General features: G+C 37.4%; 1 protein-coding gene across 1 annotated transcript in view; it reads left to right on the forward strand.

Annotated features, from left to right (window-relative positions):
• AP4E1 (adaptor related protein complex 4 epsilon 1 subunit) overlaps positions 810-18877 on the forward strand; it is a 68520-nt gene continuing 50452 nt past the window's right edge. The window contains exons 1-5 of the mRNA XM_018054192.1: positions 810-1046; positions 2815-2886; positions 9853-9976; positions 14101-14174; positions 16523-16644. Coding sequence (XP_017909681.1) covers positions 897-1046; positions 2815-2886; positions 9853-9976; positions 14101-14174; positions 16523-16644 — 542 coding nt within the window. The 5' untranslated portion in view covers positions 810-896. The remainder of the gene's footprint in view (positions 1047-2814; positions 2887-9852; positions 9977-14100; positions 14175-16522; positions 16645-18877) is intronic.

Genomic DNA, 18877 nt, shown 5'->3' on the forward strand with positions numbered 1-18877 from the left:
TTCAGCTCCACCAGGGTCCCTGGCCCCGGCAGGACCGGGGCGGCGCGTGGTGCCGCGGTCCCTCGTCGCCCCTCAGCGTGCGGCGGCGGGAGGTGTAGGGATTGCCGGTGGTCCCCAGGCAGTGAGCGGTGGCCAAGAGAGGGCCAGGAATGTCCACCTCCCTGTGGTGTCCCAAGCAGCGCGGAGGTGCCTAAAGGGAAAGCGAGACTTTGGCGGGCGAAGTATGAAGGAAGGACGGCTCCTCTGGAAGGAGGAGCCAGAGATGCGCGAGACTCTGGCGTTGCCATCGAAACCGGGAGAGTCCGGCCCTTCTCAGTTCAGTTCAGTTGCTCAGTCGTGTCCGGCTGTTTGCAACCCCATGAACTGCAGCACACCAGGCTTTCCTGTCCATCACCAACTCCCGGAGTTTACTCAAATTCATGTCCATTGAGTCGGTGATGCCATCCAACCATCTCATCCTCTGTCATCCCCTTCTCCTCCTGCCTTCAACCTTTCCCAGAATTAGGGTCTTTTCCAATTAGCCGTTTCTCTGCATCAGATGGCCAAAGTATTGGAGTTTCAGCTTCAGCGTCAGTCCTTCCAATGAATATTCAGGACCGATTTCCTTTAGGATGGATTGGTTGGATATCCTTGTAGTCCGAGGGACTCTCAGAATCTTCTCTCAGAATCTTCACCACAGGACGACAGCATCCGCGAAGGCTTGGAGCGCAGCCTTTCGCTCGCGGACTCTCGCGCCCTCTAGCGGCGACTCTCTAGAAAAACACTGTATTTGTCCGCGCGGGACGCGAATAAAGATTTCTTCTTCAAACAAACAGGAAGTGCCTACGGAGGCCGGGCCGGCGGCGGTCAGGGGACGGGCATGAGGCCGGGCGGCGACCGGATCGCGGGCGGCGGCGATGAGCGACATAGTGGAGAAAACACTGACGGCGCTGCCGGGACTGTTCCTGCAGAACCAGTCGGTTGGCGGGCCTACAGCCGCCAAAGCGTCCTTCTCCTCCCGGCTGGGCGGCCTGGTCCGCGGCATCACCGCGCTCACCTCCAAGCACGTAGGTGTCCGCCGGGCCGGGAGGTCAGGGGCGCCTGAGGGAGGCCCCCGCTCAGGGAGGCTCGGGTCCCGCGGTGGACCCCTGGAACTGGCTCTCCGGCGGATTTGTCTGTCTGTCCTGGCTTCTCTCCGGAAGCGTCACTTGGGCTGCCCGGACAGACAACTAGGAGGCCAGGTTTCCACAGTTGGCCGTGACGTTGACTCATTATTATCTGGGGCGAAGTCTTTACAATTTGAGCCTCCGTGTGTTTCTCGAACGCTGAAGTGTCAAAGTACAGATACATATTTCATAGATTGTTTCGAGGGTTAGAAGAGACACCAACCAGTTGAAAATACCAGGTGCCATGGACGTGTCAGCGTTATTCTAAAAAGTTTCTTTCTAATTCGGATTCTTGCTCTCTCCCAGTTCTTTAGTGTATGCTAGATAACATACATTAGAACAGACCCTGCCATCTGAACCTGCTGTTGAATATGTTTGGGGAGCTCGAGGTTCTTAGGTTAGACCTCTGGATTGGGGAAAGAAAAAGCGTAATTCTTCCCAATCTCAGTATTTGCTGAGTAAGTTTCTGCCTCTGATGGGCATTGAAAACGAGCATTTATAATGGGAATTTTTAAGTTCCCACAAACTTTCTGTAGTTGCATGGGTTGTGTAAGATGCTGATAAAAAGCGTCAACGATTTTGTATCTTAAAAAATCATGTGGTATAGCATAATTTATTTGTTTAGAAAATACTTATGGAACAAGCTATGTGTTAAACCCTAAGGAAATAGTCTAAAGCACATTTCCTTTTTCCAAAGAATTGGTCCTTCATCTTGGGTTTAAGACAGATATAAGCAGTATATGGTGAAATATGTGTCAGGAGAGAAGGAAGGAGAAAGACAGGAGGTTTTTCTTCAAAGTGCTCTGAGGGTTTAAAAACTTTTTAAACTGATATACTGGAGAGGATCTGTTTCACATTCAGAAATCCCAGAAAACAATTATTTGTGGACTTAATATTGTTTAACATTTTGTCCTTTGCTAATTTTTATGAGATGGTAAATGAAATAAAATATTTTTGGTTTTAAATTGCAGTTTGAAACTGTGTATAAGGTATCTAAATGTGGCAGTACTTCCCTAGTATTTTTTGGTTAGTTACTTAATGGGCATCTGCTAGTTCATTGTGTAACTTAGAGATAGCATTGTATTGGGCAAAATTTGGACCAATTTTCAAGTGCTTAAGGAGGTGAAATACAATGCAGACAAGTAGCCATATTTGTGAATTTATTCTGTGTGTGTGAGAAAGAGATGGAAGGGTAGGGAAAGGATGCAAGGAATAAAGGGGAAAAGGTAGGGAAGAAGAATATAGTTTAAGGGAAAAGTATTGGCTTTTGTTTGTCTTCTTACCCTGTTTCTCCATTCCATGAAGAAGAAGGTGTGAGAACCTTATTCTGGGCCACTACATGAAGAATTTCTTTTCTACTTATTCTCCAGTGTTAATTAAAAAAACCAAAAAACAAAAAAACCACAACATTTTCTGCTAAACCGTCCTTAAGGGGACAGTAACTGAGTGAAGAAAAGAGGAGTGGTGAGTTAGCATGAAAATATTTATTCTTTCCAGGAATGATTCTGAGGGTTTAGGCAAATCTGAAGCACATACTTTTTATAACTCTCCTTTAAAATAATGTTTCTTTTTCATTTATAATATTGTGAGTTGTATTTTTCCCTTTTAAAAATACTGTTACAGTTTAAAAAGACAGTTATTCATGAGTCAAATATTTTCACTTTTTTAGGAAGAAGAGAAATTAATCCAGCAGGAACTGAATAATCTGAAAGCAACTGTTTCTGCTCCTACTACAACCCTAGTAAGTCTACATAGTCAATGTCAGCGTGTTTGCAATTTGAAATCTGGTCTACTATTGACTCAGTAGTGGCATTAATTGATGAGTTGCTAAAATCTAATATATCTCAGTCAAAATCAGTTATGGATGATAATAAGTCAGACGTTAACTTTGGCCTTTTGTTACTGACTGACTGCACCAGACCAAAACTTGCTTGACTGATGTCAGTTCAGTGCCAACATGATGATAGTTATGTAAATGTGGTAATACTCCTGGGACCCCATAACCCCATAAACAGTAAGATGGGACCCCATCTTACTGTTTCAATGTTGTGCACTGAAAGAAGGTTGCTGCTGCTGCTGCTGCTAAGTCACTTCAGTCGTGTCTGACTCTCTGCAACCCCATAGACGGCAGCCCACCAGGCTCCCCCATCCCTGGGATTCTCCAGGCAAGAAAACTGGAGTGGGTTGCCATTTCCTTCTCCAATGCATGAAACTGAAAAGTGAAAGTGAAGTCGCTCAGTTGTGTCTGACTCTTAGTGACCCCATGGACTGCAGCCTACCAGGCTCTTCCATCCATGGGATTTTCCAGGCAAGAGTACTGGAATGGGGTGCCATTGCCTTATGACACGTAATTTAAAATAGTATTTTAATACCATTAAAATACATAATATTTGATATATATTAAATATAAGTATAGATAATATACATTATATAATAAAATAAATAATATATAAAATATAATACTATTAAAATAATAGTATTTTAATACAGACCTTATAGACCTGAACTGATACATTGTAAAAATCTCTTATTTTGCATTTCTACATCTTGGAGTATAGGTTGACTGACAAAGTAGAAAAATGATTTTCTACTGTAAAACTGAGTATATTGCATAATAGCTAAATCAAGATCTAGTTAAAAAAAATTGATTCCCTATAATTTGATTTTCAAGCCACATTCATTCAGCAATTAAGCAGTGGCCACTGTGAGACTGTCCCTACATAGTTAGATTAAGGCCTAGGTTTTTTTTTCTTTTAATTTTTACGTGGTTTTAGATAATGAGATTTTATAAGCAACATTTATTTAGCAAAGATTTAGTGGGTGCTTTCTTTGTGTAAGTTGCTGTGGCATACACTTCTAATAAAAATACTAGGGTGATCATTTTACGTGTACACATGATCATGTGTGTGAATAACACTTGTAAAGTCTGAGAGAATATATGTATTTCCTTTTCTGGTTATAATAATAGGACGGTGAATGCTGCTGCTGGATTCGTGGTCTCCAAAGGAGAAGATTTAGCTCCAGGACCAAAGATAGTCACAGTCACTCAGAATCTTGTATAGATTTTATTTAAAGTGAAAGTGACAGAAAAAGCTTCTGACATAGACATCAGAAGGGGGCAGGAGAGTACCTGCCTCACTAGTTTAAGCAGGACTTTATATACTTCTCAACCAGCTGCTGAGACTAGATAACAAATACCTCAAGGCTGTGAGAATTTCGCCTAGACCCTTTCCAGTAACATACATCCTGGGATGACATCAGCACGAGATTAGCCAGAAGGAACAGGTTAACCCAGAGCTCAAGGCTGTGGAAGATTTACCCAGGCCTTCTCCCATAACTTTCATCCAAAGCTCAAAAAAAGGCATGTCCTTGAACAAGAGATGCTGCTGCTTATGAGACCTACTTGTCTAAGGCAAAAGAATGTGAGAAAGAAAGAATGTTTACTTATTCCTTAAAGGGGGCTTACTTAGGTTTGGACTCTTTGTCAACCTGCCTAAGTTACTCTTCCAGGTGGACAAATGAAACTCAAAGCATAATTAATGTGATACAGTATTCAATGTCAGTCTCTCACTCGTGTCCAACTCTTTTGTGACCTCATGGACTGTAGCCCCCAAGCTTCTCTGTCGATGGGATTTCCCAGGCAAGAATACTGGAGTGGGTAGCCATTTTCTTCTCCAGGGGATCTTGCATCCAAGGATCAAACCCAAGTCTCCTGCATTGCAGACAGATTCTTTACTGCCCAAGCTATCAGGGAGGCCTCCAATGTGATATATCTGTATGTATACATGTATATATATATGCGTGTGTGTATAGATATGTATATGTTTATATGTGTATGAATAAAATCATTGTGCATTGTGATACTTGAAAGATACGTTAAGCAATGACTTCTCTTTTTAAGCAGTGACTTCTCTCTTTTTACTTGATTTCCATTTTCTATAGTTGGCATTATTAAGTACAATTTTTCATGTTATTCAGTATAAACCTGGTGTTCACAGAATTTAGATAAGTAGATAGAAGTTAGGGAGCCACAGTTTGAAGGAAGATTTTATAATAATTATGGCCAGTCACTCTGAGTGTACGTTATAGGATAATCTACCCTTGAGGTGGTCATGTAGAAGTTAGATTACAGTTTGTTAAAGAAATTCTGAAGTTAATTTCTACATTGGAGAATGCATTTTCTTCTCCAAAAATAAGAGAATAATAGTCTATGCAATAGAATTTTACTTAAAGTTCCTAATGACTTTTGAGAACCTATGAGATAAAATGTTACAAGATCAAGGTTGATATTTAAGGGCTTAAATGAACACTTTCACTCTTCGTTGATACAGAATTTTGCTTTTATATATATATATATATTTATTTATTTATTTATTTATTTTACTGTGATGGGTCTTAGTTGCAGCATGCAAAATCTTTAGTTGTGACTTGTGGGATCTAGCTCTCTGACCAGAAACTGAAGCCAGGCCGCCTGCATTGGGAATGCAGTCTTAGCTACTGGACCACAAGGGAGGTCCTGATACAGAAGTTTTTGAAGAAGCTTCCAGTATCTTTTACACATGTTTTCTCAGTTGTCATTGTTCAGTTGCTCAGTCATGTCCAACTCTTTGTGACCCTAGGGACTGCAGCATGCCTGGGTTCCCTGACCTTCACCATCTCTCAGAGCTTGCACAAACTCGTTCGTTGAGTCGGTGATGCCATCTAACCATGTCGTCCTCTGATATCCCCTTCTTCCTGCCTTCAATCTTTCCCAGCATTTGGGTCTTTTCCAGTGAGTTGGCTCTTCGCATCAGGTGACTGAAGTGTTGGAGCTTTGGCATCAGTCCTTCTGGTGAATATTCAGGATTGATTTCCTTTAGGATTGACTGGTTTGATCTCCCTGCAGTCCAAGGTACTTTTAAGAGTCTTCTCCAATACATCAGTTCAAAAGCATCAGTTTTTTGGCACTCAGCCTTCTTTATGGTCCAACTCTCACATCCATACAGGACTACTGGAAAAACCATAGCCTTGACTAAATGGACCTTCGTCGGCCAAGTAATATCTCTGCTTTAATTTGCTGTCTGGGTCTGTCATAACTTTTCTTCCAAGGAGCGAGCATCTTTTAATTCCACGAATACAGTCACCATCCATAGGGATTTTGGAGCCCAAGAAAATAAAGTCTGTCACTTTTCATTGTTTCCCCAGCTATTTGCCATGAAGTGATGTGACTAGATGCCATGATGTTATTTTTTTTGAATGTTGAGTTTTAAGCCAGCTTTTTCACTCTCATCTTTCACCTTCATCGAGAAGCTCTTTAGTTCCTCTTCGCTTTCTGCCATAAAGGTGGTGTTAATCTGCATATCTGAGGTTGTTAATATTTCTCCTTGTAATCTTGATTTTAGCTTCTGCATCATCCAGCCCGGCATTTTGCATGATGTCCTCTGCGTATAAGTTAAATAAGCAGGGTGACAATATATAGCATTGATGTACTCCTTTCCCAATTTGGAGCCAATTTCTCAGTATTTTGTAGTTAATGTGGTAATGAATTAACATTTATTACTTTAAACCCAAGTGACCTAAATTAAATCATTAAATATTATTCCCTTTAGATTTTCCTGTGATTTATTTTTAAACTTTGCATATTTAAATGTGTATGTGTATATCTCTCTATATATAATATATATGAAACTCCTAGAGGAGAACATAGGCAAAACACTCTCAGACATAAATCACAGCAGGATCCTCTGTGATCCACCTCCCAGAATTCTGGAAATAAAAGCAAAAATAAACAAATGGGATCTAATTAAAATTAAAAGCTTCTGCACAACAAAGGAAAATATAAGCAAGGTGAAAAGACAGCCTTCTGAATGGGAGAAAATAATAGCAAATGAAGCAACTGACAAACAACTAATCTCAAAAATATACAAGCAACTCCTGCAGCTCAATTCCAGAAAAATAAACGACCCAATCAAAAAATGGGCCAAAGAACTAAATAGACATTTCTCCAAAGAAGACATACGGATGGCTAACAAACACATGAAAAGATGCTCAACATCACTCATTATTAGAGAAATACAAATCAAAACCACAATGAGGTACCACTTCACACCAGTCAGAATGGCTGCGATCCAAAAGTCTACAAGCAATAAATGCTGGAGAGGGTGTGGAGAAAAGGGAACCCTCCTACACTGTTGGTGGGAATGCAAACTAGTACAGCCACTATGGAGAACAGTGTGGAGATTCCTTAAAAAATTGCAAATAGAACTACCTTATGACCCAGCAATCCCACTGCTGGGCATACACACCGAGGAAGCCAGAATTGAAAGAGACACATGTACCCCAATGTTCATTGCAGCACTGTTTATAATAGCCAGGACATGGAAACAACCTAGATGTCCATCAGCAGATGAATGGATAAGAAAGCTGTGGTACATATACACAATGGAGTATTACTCAGCCATTAAAAAGAATTCATTTGAATCAGTTCTAATGAGGTGGATGAAACCGGAGCCAGTTATACAGAGTGAAGTAAGCCAGAAAGAAAAACACCAATACAGTATACTAACACATATATATGGAATTTAGGAAGATGGCAATGACGACCCTGTATGCAAGGCAGGAAAAAAGACACAGACGGACTTTTGGACTCGGAGGGAGAGGGAGAGGGTAGGATGATTTGGGAGAATGGCATTCTAACATGTATACTATCATGTAAGAATTGAATTGCCAGTCTATGTCTGACTTAGGGTGCAGCATGCTTAGGGTTGGTGCATGGGGATGACCCAGAGAGATGTTGTGGGGAGGGAGGTGGGAGGGGGGTTCATGTTTGGGAATGCATGTAAGAATTAAAGATTTTAAAATTTAAAAAATAAAAAACTAAAAAAAAAAAAAAAGAAATATTAAATGTTGTCCTTAGTTTAAAACATTTTATTTTACCGTTTCTTCTTAAGCATTTTGTGATTTAGGAATTCTATAATTCTGTTATATATTAGGATTAATTGATGAAAGTGAAAGAGGAGAGTGAAAAAGTTGGCTTAAAGCTCAACATTCATTAAACTAAGATCATGGCATCTGGTCGCATCACTTCATGGGAAACAGATGGGCAAACAGTGTCAGACTTTATTTTTTTGGGCTCCAAAATCACTGCAGATGGTGACTGCAGCCATGAAATTAAAAGACGCTTACTCCTTGGAAGAAAAGTTACAACCAACCTAGATAGCATATTGAAAAGCAGAGACATTACTTTGCCAACAAAGGCCTGTCTAGTCAAGGCTATGATTTTTCCAGTGGTCTTGTATGGATGTGAGAGTTGGACTGTGAAGAAAGCTGAGTGCCGAAGAATTGATGGTTTTGAACTGTGGTTTTGGAGAAGACTCATGAGAGTCCCTTGGACTGCAAGGAGATCCAACCAGTCCATTCTGAAGATCAGTCCTGGGTGTTCTTTGGAAGGAATGATGCTGAAGCTGCAATTCCAATACTTTGGCCAGCTGATGCTAAGAACGGACTCATTGGAAAAGACTCTGATGCTGGGAGGGATTGGGGGCAGGAGGAAAAGGGGACGACAGAGGATGAGATGGCTGGATGGCATCACCGACTCGATGGATGTGAGTTTGAGTGAACTCCAGGAGATGGTGATGGACAGGGAGGCCTGGCGTGCTGCGATTCATGGGGTCGCAAAGAGTCGGACATGACTGAGCGACTGAACTGAACTGAACTGAACTGAATTAATTTTTAGATACTAAAATAGTCTGAGCTTTACATATTTTGAAACACATTTATTTATATTTTTAATTTTTGATTAAAATTTGCTGTCAATATTGAGAATGCAGATATTCTCATACTAATAAATTTATAGAATCTCTTAAAACAAGTTATTAGCTTATGTTGTAAATATTGAAAGACTCAGTTAAGTTTAATATTGGAGTGACTCTACCATTAATAGGGCTTCCCTGGGTGGCTCCGACGGTAAAGAATCTGCCTGCAATGCAGGAGAACTGGATTTGATTCTTGGTTGGGAAGATCCTCTGGAGAAGGGAATAGCAACCCATTCCAGTATTCTTGCCTGGAGAATTCTGTGGACAGAGGATCCTGGTGGGCTACAGTCTGTGGGGTTGCAAAGAGTCGGACGCAACTGAGCAACTGACACATACACATACCATTAATAAAGTCATAATAATTGTGAGAGTTGTTGAAAATGTAATACTTACAATAAATCATTGCATATCATATACAGCATAATAATTCTGAAGATACTCCAGATGCAATTTGGTCTTTTAAGTGTGAAAAATATTTTCATTCCAGAAATTGTTACCAACTTGTGGGGGTTTCATGGATATTTTCATTTGACAAAGTATATTAAATGATGTGCTGCAGTCTAGAAGCCAAGTTAGAGTACTATGAGAGAAATTTTTTCTGAGGACCACGCGTCTCACATTATAACCAAATTTTTCAGGAGGGGGACCTAGAATTAGAAATAGCTATAGTTGATTTATTTTATATTGTTGCCTCTAACGAAATATCAAAATAATTTTACTAAAATGAGTACTGTTGATAGTTAAATTTGGAAGAAACTTGTTTACAAAGTCTGACTTTGGGTGATAATTTACATATGTTGTTTCTTCAGTGCCAGGATTAAAGAATTCTGCTGTTAAATGATTACAAACATACTAAAAGAATCAAAGCATTCTATTTATTTATATGATTACTGGATTTTTTTTTTGTTTTTCAGAAAATGATGAAGGAATGTATGGTGAGACTTATATATTGTGAAATGCTTGGATATGATGCTTCCTTTGGCTATATACATGCAATCAAGTTGGCACAACAAGGAAATCTTCTAGAAAAAAGAGTAGGTATGTATGTGTTTAAGACTTTTGCACTTTATCTTAAAGTTCTGGCTAGTATATAAAATGAATGATGACTGATACATAGTATGTTTTTAGAACACTGCCTTGTGATTTCCTTACCTTTAAAAGATAATGCTTCAAAAACTTACAGCCTATAAATGAAATCAGTTTTCCTGATTCATAGCATTTTTGAGTTACATAGAAGATTAAAAGTTGCCTGTTCTTATGATGGTGGTTAGATGACTTTGTTAAGACTCACTGAACTATACCCTTAAAAGGGTGACTTTTCTTGTATGTAAATTATACTTCAGTAAAGCTGATTTTAAAAAGTCTATTCAGTTGCAACAGTTTAATGATCAGATATGGTGTTTTATAGAATAAGACTGAAATTGCTGTGAATTATTTTAGATATCTTGCTCTGTTTTACAAATGTTAGCTATAAGGATTTCAGGTATCTTTTAAAAATTGTTATCTCTATAAATAGCCTTCAAGGCTATTAGTAAAAGTCCTTTCAAAGACTTAAATCTTGTTTTCTTATAGCTTCAGCTTCATATCAGAAACTTGAGGAGGAAGCCCTTTAGAATAACATAGGAGCAGAACATAGTCTTTCTCACAGAAGCTGATACTGTTGCGTTGCTGGGGACCAGCATGCTTCTTGTGTTGTATGACCCGCGCTGTCCGACGGTGGGGAAGGGTGGAGATGTCTTGGTAAAGGCTCTGAGACTATCCTCACACAGTATTCTACTTGTTGAACCCCACTTCACCAAAAATATTCTTCTGTCTTTCGTTATATTCTTCCCTCCAAGTACAGTGGCCTCTGGCAGCCTCTCTCTCCCTGTCTGTATTTCAAACCAAGTTTTAACTCTTCTGTGATCACTCAGGTGGCTCCTACCATCTGTTTGTCTTTTCCAACCTAACTGTAAAATCTCTGAATGCAGGAAATTTTGAAAACAATAGATAGTCAATGCTTTGTACATCTGTTGCTGTCTTTTTCTTTTTAGACTTTCATGTAATTTTTTCATTTTCAATTAAATCTATTTACTTATGACTGTGCTGTGCAACTTGCGGGATCTTAGTTCTTTGACCAGGGTTTGAATCCAGACCAGCAATGAAAGTGCCACGTCCTAACCACTGGACCACTAGGGAATTCTCTAAGTTTTATTTTTAAAATATGTAAAAATTACTTGTGTTACATGGTCCAAAGTTAAGACCTGATAAAAAGGTATAATCAGACAAATTTCTAATTTGTCAAATTTTTACTTTTATCTCTAGCTCCTGTATGAGGTTTGTCCCTTACTCCATGAGTAACTATTTTCACTAGTTTCTGATTAATCTTGTCATTGCTTCTTTTTGAAAATAAGCAAAAGAGTACACATTTATATATTCTCTCTTACACAAAAAATGGCTTGCTGTAGAGATTATTCTACACCTTGTTTTGATATCTTTGTATTTTTATACAGTTGCATAGTTTTCATTGGGTGGGTGGATATACCACAGTATTTTCAATCAGGTCTCTGTTGGTAGATATATGAGTTTGTTTTTTGTTTTTTGCTCTCATAGCCAATGTTGCAGAGAATGACCTTATACATGTGTTATTTCATAGTTAAAGTGGCTAAGGAGACCCCAGACTCATTGAGATTCATGGTCTTTCTTAGGAAAGTATTTTCTTGCCACCTAGAGAGACATGTATGTGGATATCAAAAGTTCTTTATGTGTGCTAATGACTGGAAGTTTTGTTTTTTAATGTGATGTGTGATGTGAAAGTTGCTCAGCCGTGTCTGACTCTTTGCAACCCCATGGACTATACAGTCCATGGAATTCTCCAGGCCAGAATACTAGAGTGGGTAGTGTTTCCCTTCTCCAGGGGATCTTCCCAACCCAGGGATCAAACCCAGGTCTCCCGCATTGCAAGCGGATTCTTTACCAGCTGAGCCACAAGGGAAGCCCTTGTTTCGTAAGGTAGCATTTAAATCTTTTATGTCTTGATTTTAGTACTTCTGCATCATCTACTCTCCTGAGATTTCTATGGCTAACTTTGGTGCTTTGTCCGATAGATAATGCCTTATTGTTTTTCACATGAATATTGTTGAATAAATAAATCTCAGTATCCACTAAGTCAAGTATTATGTTAGGTGCTTTATCTTGTGAGATGGTATTTCACTTTACAGAGGAGAAAACTGAAGCTCAGAAAGTTCAAGTCAGTTCTCGAAGGTCATAGAGCTTATTAAATGGTGGAGCCAAAATATGAACCCAAGTTTCTATGAATCAAAGCCTGTATTCTTATCCTATAGCTCACTCTTAATCATAGCAAGTGTACTTTATAATCATAGTTGTTGTTATTTCTTTTCCTGAAAAAGAAAGTGAAAGTGAAGTCACTCAGTTGTGTCCGATTGTTTACGACCCCATGGAGTGTAGCCTATCAGGCTCCTCTGTCCATGGGATTTTCCAGGCAATAGTACTTGAGTGGGTTGCCATTTCCTTCTCCAAGGGATCTTTCCAACCCAGGTATCAAACCTGAGTCTCCTGAATTGTAGACAGACGCTTTACCGTCTGAGTCACCAGGGAAGTCTTCTTTTCCTGAAGTCTTTTTCATTTTTTGAGTCACAGAATATCTTTTTCCCCTGTTTCTGGATTATCAAAATAGTTTCCCTGTTTTCTCTGGTCGTCAAAATAGGACATTCTTTGACACAGATTTAAGATTTCTTGTAAGGTTTCAAGGTGGTCTTTGGATTAGTTTGTTGATCTTACATTGTGGTACTAGTGACTTAAGTGTGGATAATATCTTTGCTGAACAGATGTAGTCTGATAAGATGCAATCTCTGCTTTATTTATTTTTAAAAATTTATTTATTTTAATTGAATAATTATAGTATTGTGGTGGTTTCTGCCATGCAGCAACATGAATTGGCCGCAGGTATACATGTGTTCCCCCCTCCTGTAATCACTGCTTTAAATGCTGTCTAGGGTCCTGGTTTGTTTTTTTTTTCTCCATCCTGATTATGGGAGTGATAGCTCTGCTTCTCTGACCTTCAGTGAAGATGCTTGGTTATGAGAATAGGAAATTTCTGACAGTTTTCCCACTTTCCACAACAGGCACAGACAGTATGAATGCTGGGTAGTAATAGGGATAGTTAACCTTAGAATCCCTAATAAAAGGGCTGGAAGAATTGAAAAGAATGAAAAACAACAGGGATGGAAAATAGGGAATCGGGTCTCAAGGGAGACTGAAGAAACAGAATAGCATAAGGGTTAGAAACGTGACCTAACTCCTACCGGCATGGTTGTAGTCCTGCCTCCGCCATTTAGGAGCTGCAGACCTTGGGCAGTTATCCTTCTGGGGCCTCATTTTTATACCGGGGATAAAAATAATATCTATCTCGTAGAGTTATTGTAAAGATTCAATAGGCTTGTAATGTATTTGATCCATAAAAACTGTCTAACAAATGTTATCAATATGAAGGGTGACAGGAAAGTGAAATGGGGCATCTAGATTCCATACACATGGTATTTGTCACGGTATTAAAGTACTCAATTTTAAGATGTACTTTTTAATGTTTTGATATTATTAAAAGTGCTTAAGTCAATGAGTAAAGTGGTAGTGTTTTTTTCTCAACATCTATTCACTCAATAGTTTATCTTCAAATTGAGAAAAAAGATATTTTTTGATAGCTTAATGTATGGTTTATGTCATACGGTTTGGTATTAAATAGCTCATTCAGTAATACAAATATCTGGTAACTCACTATTTATTAACTATGATAGCTATTAGTTTTTGGATAATTGTATTTGGCTATAAGACAAAATATTTTGATTGACTGTAGAAATTTGCACAGAAGATAGAAGGTATGTATTCCTAATATCATTTATAGGACTTTAAGCTGGTACACATAGCCTTTTTTCCATTTTAGTTATATCCTGTGAAATACCTAATTATGAAAGACTTCAGGATGAACACCTGAAATCTTCCTTACTGAATTTTTTTGAACCTTCTTATTTTACTATTTGTTTTAATATTTACCTGTAACTGAGGTCTTTGACATTCAAACTTTGGAATATATTATTGCTTTGTTTAGCTTCTCAAGAGTTAATTTTTGACAGGTGGTAATGAGACTTTTTCTCTCAAATTTTAAGGTTATTTGGCTGTATCTTTATTTCTACATGAAAGTCATGAACTATTGCTTCTCCTTGTGAATACAGTTGTAAAGGTACTGTATTGTATGCTGGTTAATATAAAGTCTTAAGTTATTCCTTCAGGCATTTGACAGTTTGTATATTTTTGAAAGAATGTAGGCTTGCAGAATGAGTTTATTGGAAAGATCTTTTAGATCAGTTTCTGTGTCTGTAGAATGAGGATAATAATAGAACTTAACCAAGTTGTGAGGGTTGAGTGAAACACTCTACAAAATAACATTTGGTACTGCTGCTGTTATAGTGGTTTCATTTAAAAAAGCAGAGTTAAGGAAAATAAACTCAAAATGGTCTAAAGATCTACATGTAAGACCTGAAACTATAAAACTCCTAGAAGAGAATGTAGGTGGAATACTCTGTGACATAAATTGTAGCAACGTTTTCTTGGATCAGTCTCCTAAGGCAGAATAAATAGAAAGCAAAAAATAAACAAATGGGACCCAGTTAAACTTAAAAGCTTTTGCACAGCAAAGGAAATAACTGATAAAATGAAAAGGCAGCCTACGAAATGGGAGAAAATATTTGCAAATGATGGGACTGACAGGGCTTGATATTCAAAATATACACTCATACAACTCAATATTAAAAAAGTAAACAACACAGTCACAAAATGAGCAGAAGACTTGAATAGACATTTTTCCAAAGAAGACATGTAAGTAGCTAACAGGCAATGAAAAGATGCTCAACGTCACTAATTATTAGAGAAGTAAAATCAAAACCACAGTGAGGTATCACCTCATTGAGAATGGCTATTGTCAAAAAGTTTGTGAAAAATAAATGTTGGCCAGGATGTGGAGAAAAGGGAACCCTTATACATGGTTGGTGGGAATGTAAATTGGTCAGCCACTATGGGAAACAGTATGGAGATTCCTTAAAAAACTAAAAAAGAACTACCATATGATCCGGCAGTTTCACTCCTGGGTTTCTATCTGGACAAAGCGAAGACACTGACTTAAAAAAGGTACATAACCTCAGTGTTCATAGGACTATTTATAGTAGCCAAGACATGGAAACAACCCAAGTGCCCATCAACAGACAGTTGGATTAAAAAGACTTGGTATATATACATAATAGAATATTATTTAGGTATTAAAAACAGTGAAATACTGCCATTTGTAGCAATGTGGATGAACCTAGAGAATATTGTGCTTAGTGAAATAAGTCACACAGAGAAAGACAAATACAGTATGATATCACTTATATGTATAGTTAAAAAATAATACAAGTGAATGCATATGCAAAATAGAAACAGACTCACAGACAGAAAATGAACTTGGGGTTACCATAGGGAGAGAGGGGAGGAACAACTTAAGAGTATGGTATTAATAGGTAACAAATTACTGTATATAAAATAGATAAGGAAAGGGATAGCACAGGGAAATATACCCATTTATCATATAATAGCCTACAATGGAGTATAATCTGCAAAAATTTTCTAAATCACTATGCTGTACACCAGAAACTAATACTATATTGTGCATCAGCTATACTTCAGTAAAAAAATAAATAAAAATAAAAAAAGCAGAGCTGGAACTATAATTCAGATCTCCAGACTCTTAGTCAGATGCATTTTCCTTGCTGTTGTCTTTTTTTCTAGGATCTATTTTAAAGGGATATGATAAAAACTGAATAATTGAAGTCTTTTAAACTCTAAAAGTCAATTTAAAGGAGAATAGAGTATAATTGGGTAACTGAAATGTATGATAATAAAAACACAATTTAATTCACATGTAATATTTTTTTCTGTTAAACTTTTAGACAAAATTGGTAATGAAGTATAATTGAATTGTTGAGCTTTTTCATGTTTATCTTGTTTTTTCTGATATGTGAGAGTGAGTGTGTGTGTGTGTAGTACTTTCTGAATTTTAAGTCATATACCCTCTGAAGGTTACTAGTGGCTTTAAACCTTTCCAAACTTTCAAAAACATAGTTTCAGTTTCTATTAAAATAGTTTATAAACTTTGTGCTTATATAAGTATATATAAATGCATACATTTTATAGTATGTATTAAAAAATTAACTTCCTTTTAAATTTCCACTCATATTGCTTTAACAATAAAAATTCATAAAATTTTTTGTTACTGGTTTAGAAAAATTTTAAAGGCTGTAATAAAGAAGACTACTTTGATCAGTGTCAGAACAGAAATACAGTTTCCTTTAGATTGGTTACTTTGGGCTGTCTTTATCTATTGACTCTTAAGGCAAGTGAAACACTGATATTCCTATAAAATATGAGGTATTCGTAAATGGACAAATTAGTTGAAAACTACAGTATTAAGTATATAGGACCATTGCAATGTTGAGCTCACTGTCCCTAGTTTCAGAATTTGCACTGAATGTTTTCTTTGCTTAATAATTATGTCAGGACTTGCAGAGCACTAACCTAGTAGAAGTATGTATGGCACTTACTATCGTCAGCCAGATTTTCCCTCGAGAAATGATTCCAGCTGTTCTTCCATTGATAGAAGATAAACTTCAACATTCTAAGTAAGTAAATTCTTTTTTGGATAGGTGTCTACACTGTGTATTTCAAAAGAAAAATTTATACTAAAAATTTTATTCTAACTTTGATTTAATGCTACCAGGATAAAGGATATTCTTTGACTGCCAGGTATAATACAAAAATCCCCAATAGCACTGTCTTTTATTTTTATGTGAGTTTAGAAAAATGTTAGGCAGCTTTCTAAAGTTAAACTGAGACAGTGAGGCTTACCATCAGGAATCCTTGGCTCTCTTTCCACTTCTGCTGCTAACTATCAGTGGTCCTGTTTTTCCCTTGGCTATATGGGGTTGATTGAAGCTCCTTAGTTCTCACAAAGTTGTTTTATAAAGTGAAATAATGGAAAACATTTGGAAGTGGTTCAGATGCCATGAATACATAGCTTCAATGTACTGGAGATGCTTTTATATCAAAACTGCAGCTTTCAAATTCTATTTTATAGCAGGATATGTACAAATGAACCTTAACTTGTAGTATTTTGCTAATTTTGAATGATTCCGTAACTCTCACCTTATTAACTTGATTATTAGTTTTTCCAAACTTGGAATTATTTTGTTTTTGCTCAAGCCCCTTGATTTCATAACCTTTATAGCTAGGAAAATGTTTAGTCACTAGCCATTTTTCCTTTGTGATTGCAGTGCTTTATTGTATACATATTTTTGTTAAAGATTTTTTTTTTGTTACCTATATAATATCTCTTTATTTCTATGCTTTTTTAAGTCAGTATTTTTAGTGTTCTAAGATTATAAAATGTTGTCTTATGGTTTGTGTTCTTTAAGAAATCTTGGGCCATGAACCTTCCAGCTAAAAATGATAGCTCTTAGTGAGAATTATGGAGTAACTTCATAGATTTTTCAGATTTGTTTTATGTTGAATCGGTGTTTAGAACAAATGACGGGCATGGACAGTCAACTACTGGAAATAAAATATTAGCCTTTCTTTATTTAGAAGTTGATCTGATCATAGCTGAGCATATTTTTATGAAAATTTCCCACTGTTTTGTGGTAGCCATACTTACCCTTTGTATGAAATCTTTCTGAGAAAGATTTGAATTTTTTGCTTGTTGCTTCCCATTTACCCTCTCAATTTTTTCCGTATTGCTTCCCATCTACTCTCATTTCAAATCCTGGCCTTTCCTGTCTTGTACTAGGTAGAATTTAGACTTTCTGAAACTCTGCTTTTGCAGTTATGGCCATACCTACTTCCTTGCTGTGGAGTAAAGAGCTAAAGACAGAGTTGTGGGCCACAGCTACAGATAGGCCAGTAGAAGTCACAATGAAGCTGTGAGACAGGGGTTGGACTTGACTTTTGAATCCTTGGTTGTATTTTCACATACCAGACCTATAGCCCAAATCCAGGTTTTTTGATACCTTGTGTTATTGCCACCATTTTGGGCCAGACGAAGGGATTCCTAAGCCTGATGAGGGTTTGTATTCTTTTTCCTCACCTCGTTTATTTACTGTGTCCTGGAACTCATATTGGTTAATACCCAATAGCAACACTTTGGGATGTAGATTCCAGTTACCATAGTAGTAATACTAGTGGCAAATCTGTTGTTATCTGCTTTCTTTTTATGTGAAAAGGATTTTCCATCATGACATACTTTACCCAGGAAGATAGTGGGTTGCTTGTTAATGCAGAAGCTGGATGACCATTTGTTAGGAATATTATAAAAGGTATTTTTGAATTGAACACAGAGGATTGGATTGAGTAATCTCAATTTTGAGATTCTATGATTTTAGGTAACAGAAATACGTCTTAAGGAATCCTAAAAGTAAATACTTTACTACTGCTGTTGTGAGCACTACCAGCATAATCTGCAGATATGAGCCATGTGGAAACAGGCATGAGAGAGAAAAACAAGAATATAATTCCTTGAAAATGACATTGTGTTCACAGGATAGCAACTCTTTATTTTTGCTTCTTGTGTGCTAGACATTATCTGTTACAAATGAAGTGCACGACTTGTATATACTTTCCTCCTCATTGTAATGAGGTTTTTGAAACATGAGCTGGGCAAGGAGAGGAGTAACATCTTTTAATGTAAGTCCTCCTTATACTCCCCTGCCCCACTCAAGTATTTGGAATATGTTTACCCATGATATAAAAAAAGAAATAAAAAGCTGAAATGTTAAGGAGACTTTAATGTTAATGAAGAGACTGTTTGATATTACTAGCTGAAATTACCTCTTACTCATTTAAACTTACTATTTATTCTCT

Source organism: Capra hircus, chromosome 10 (genome assembly GCF_001704415.2).
Source record: "Capra hircus breed San Clemente chromosome 10, ASM170441v1, whole genome shotgun sequence".
Lineage (NCBI taxonomy): Eukaryota > Metazoa > Chordata > Mammalia > Artiodactyla > Bovidae > Capra > Capra hircus.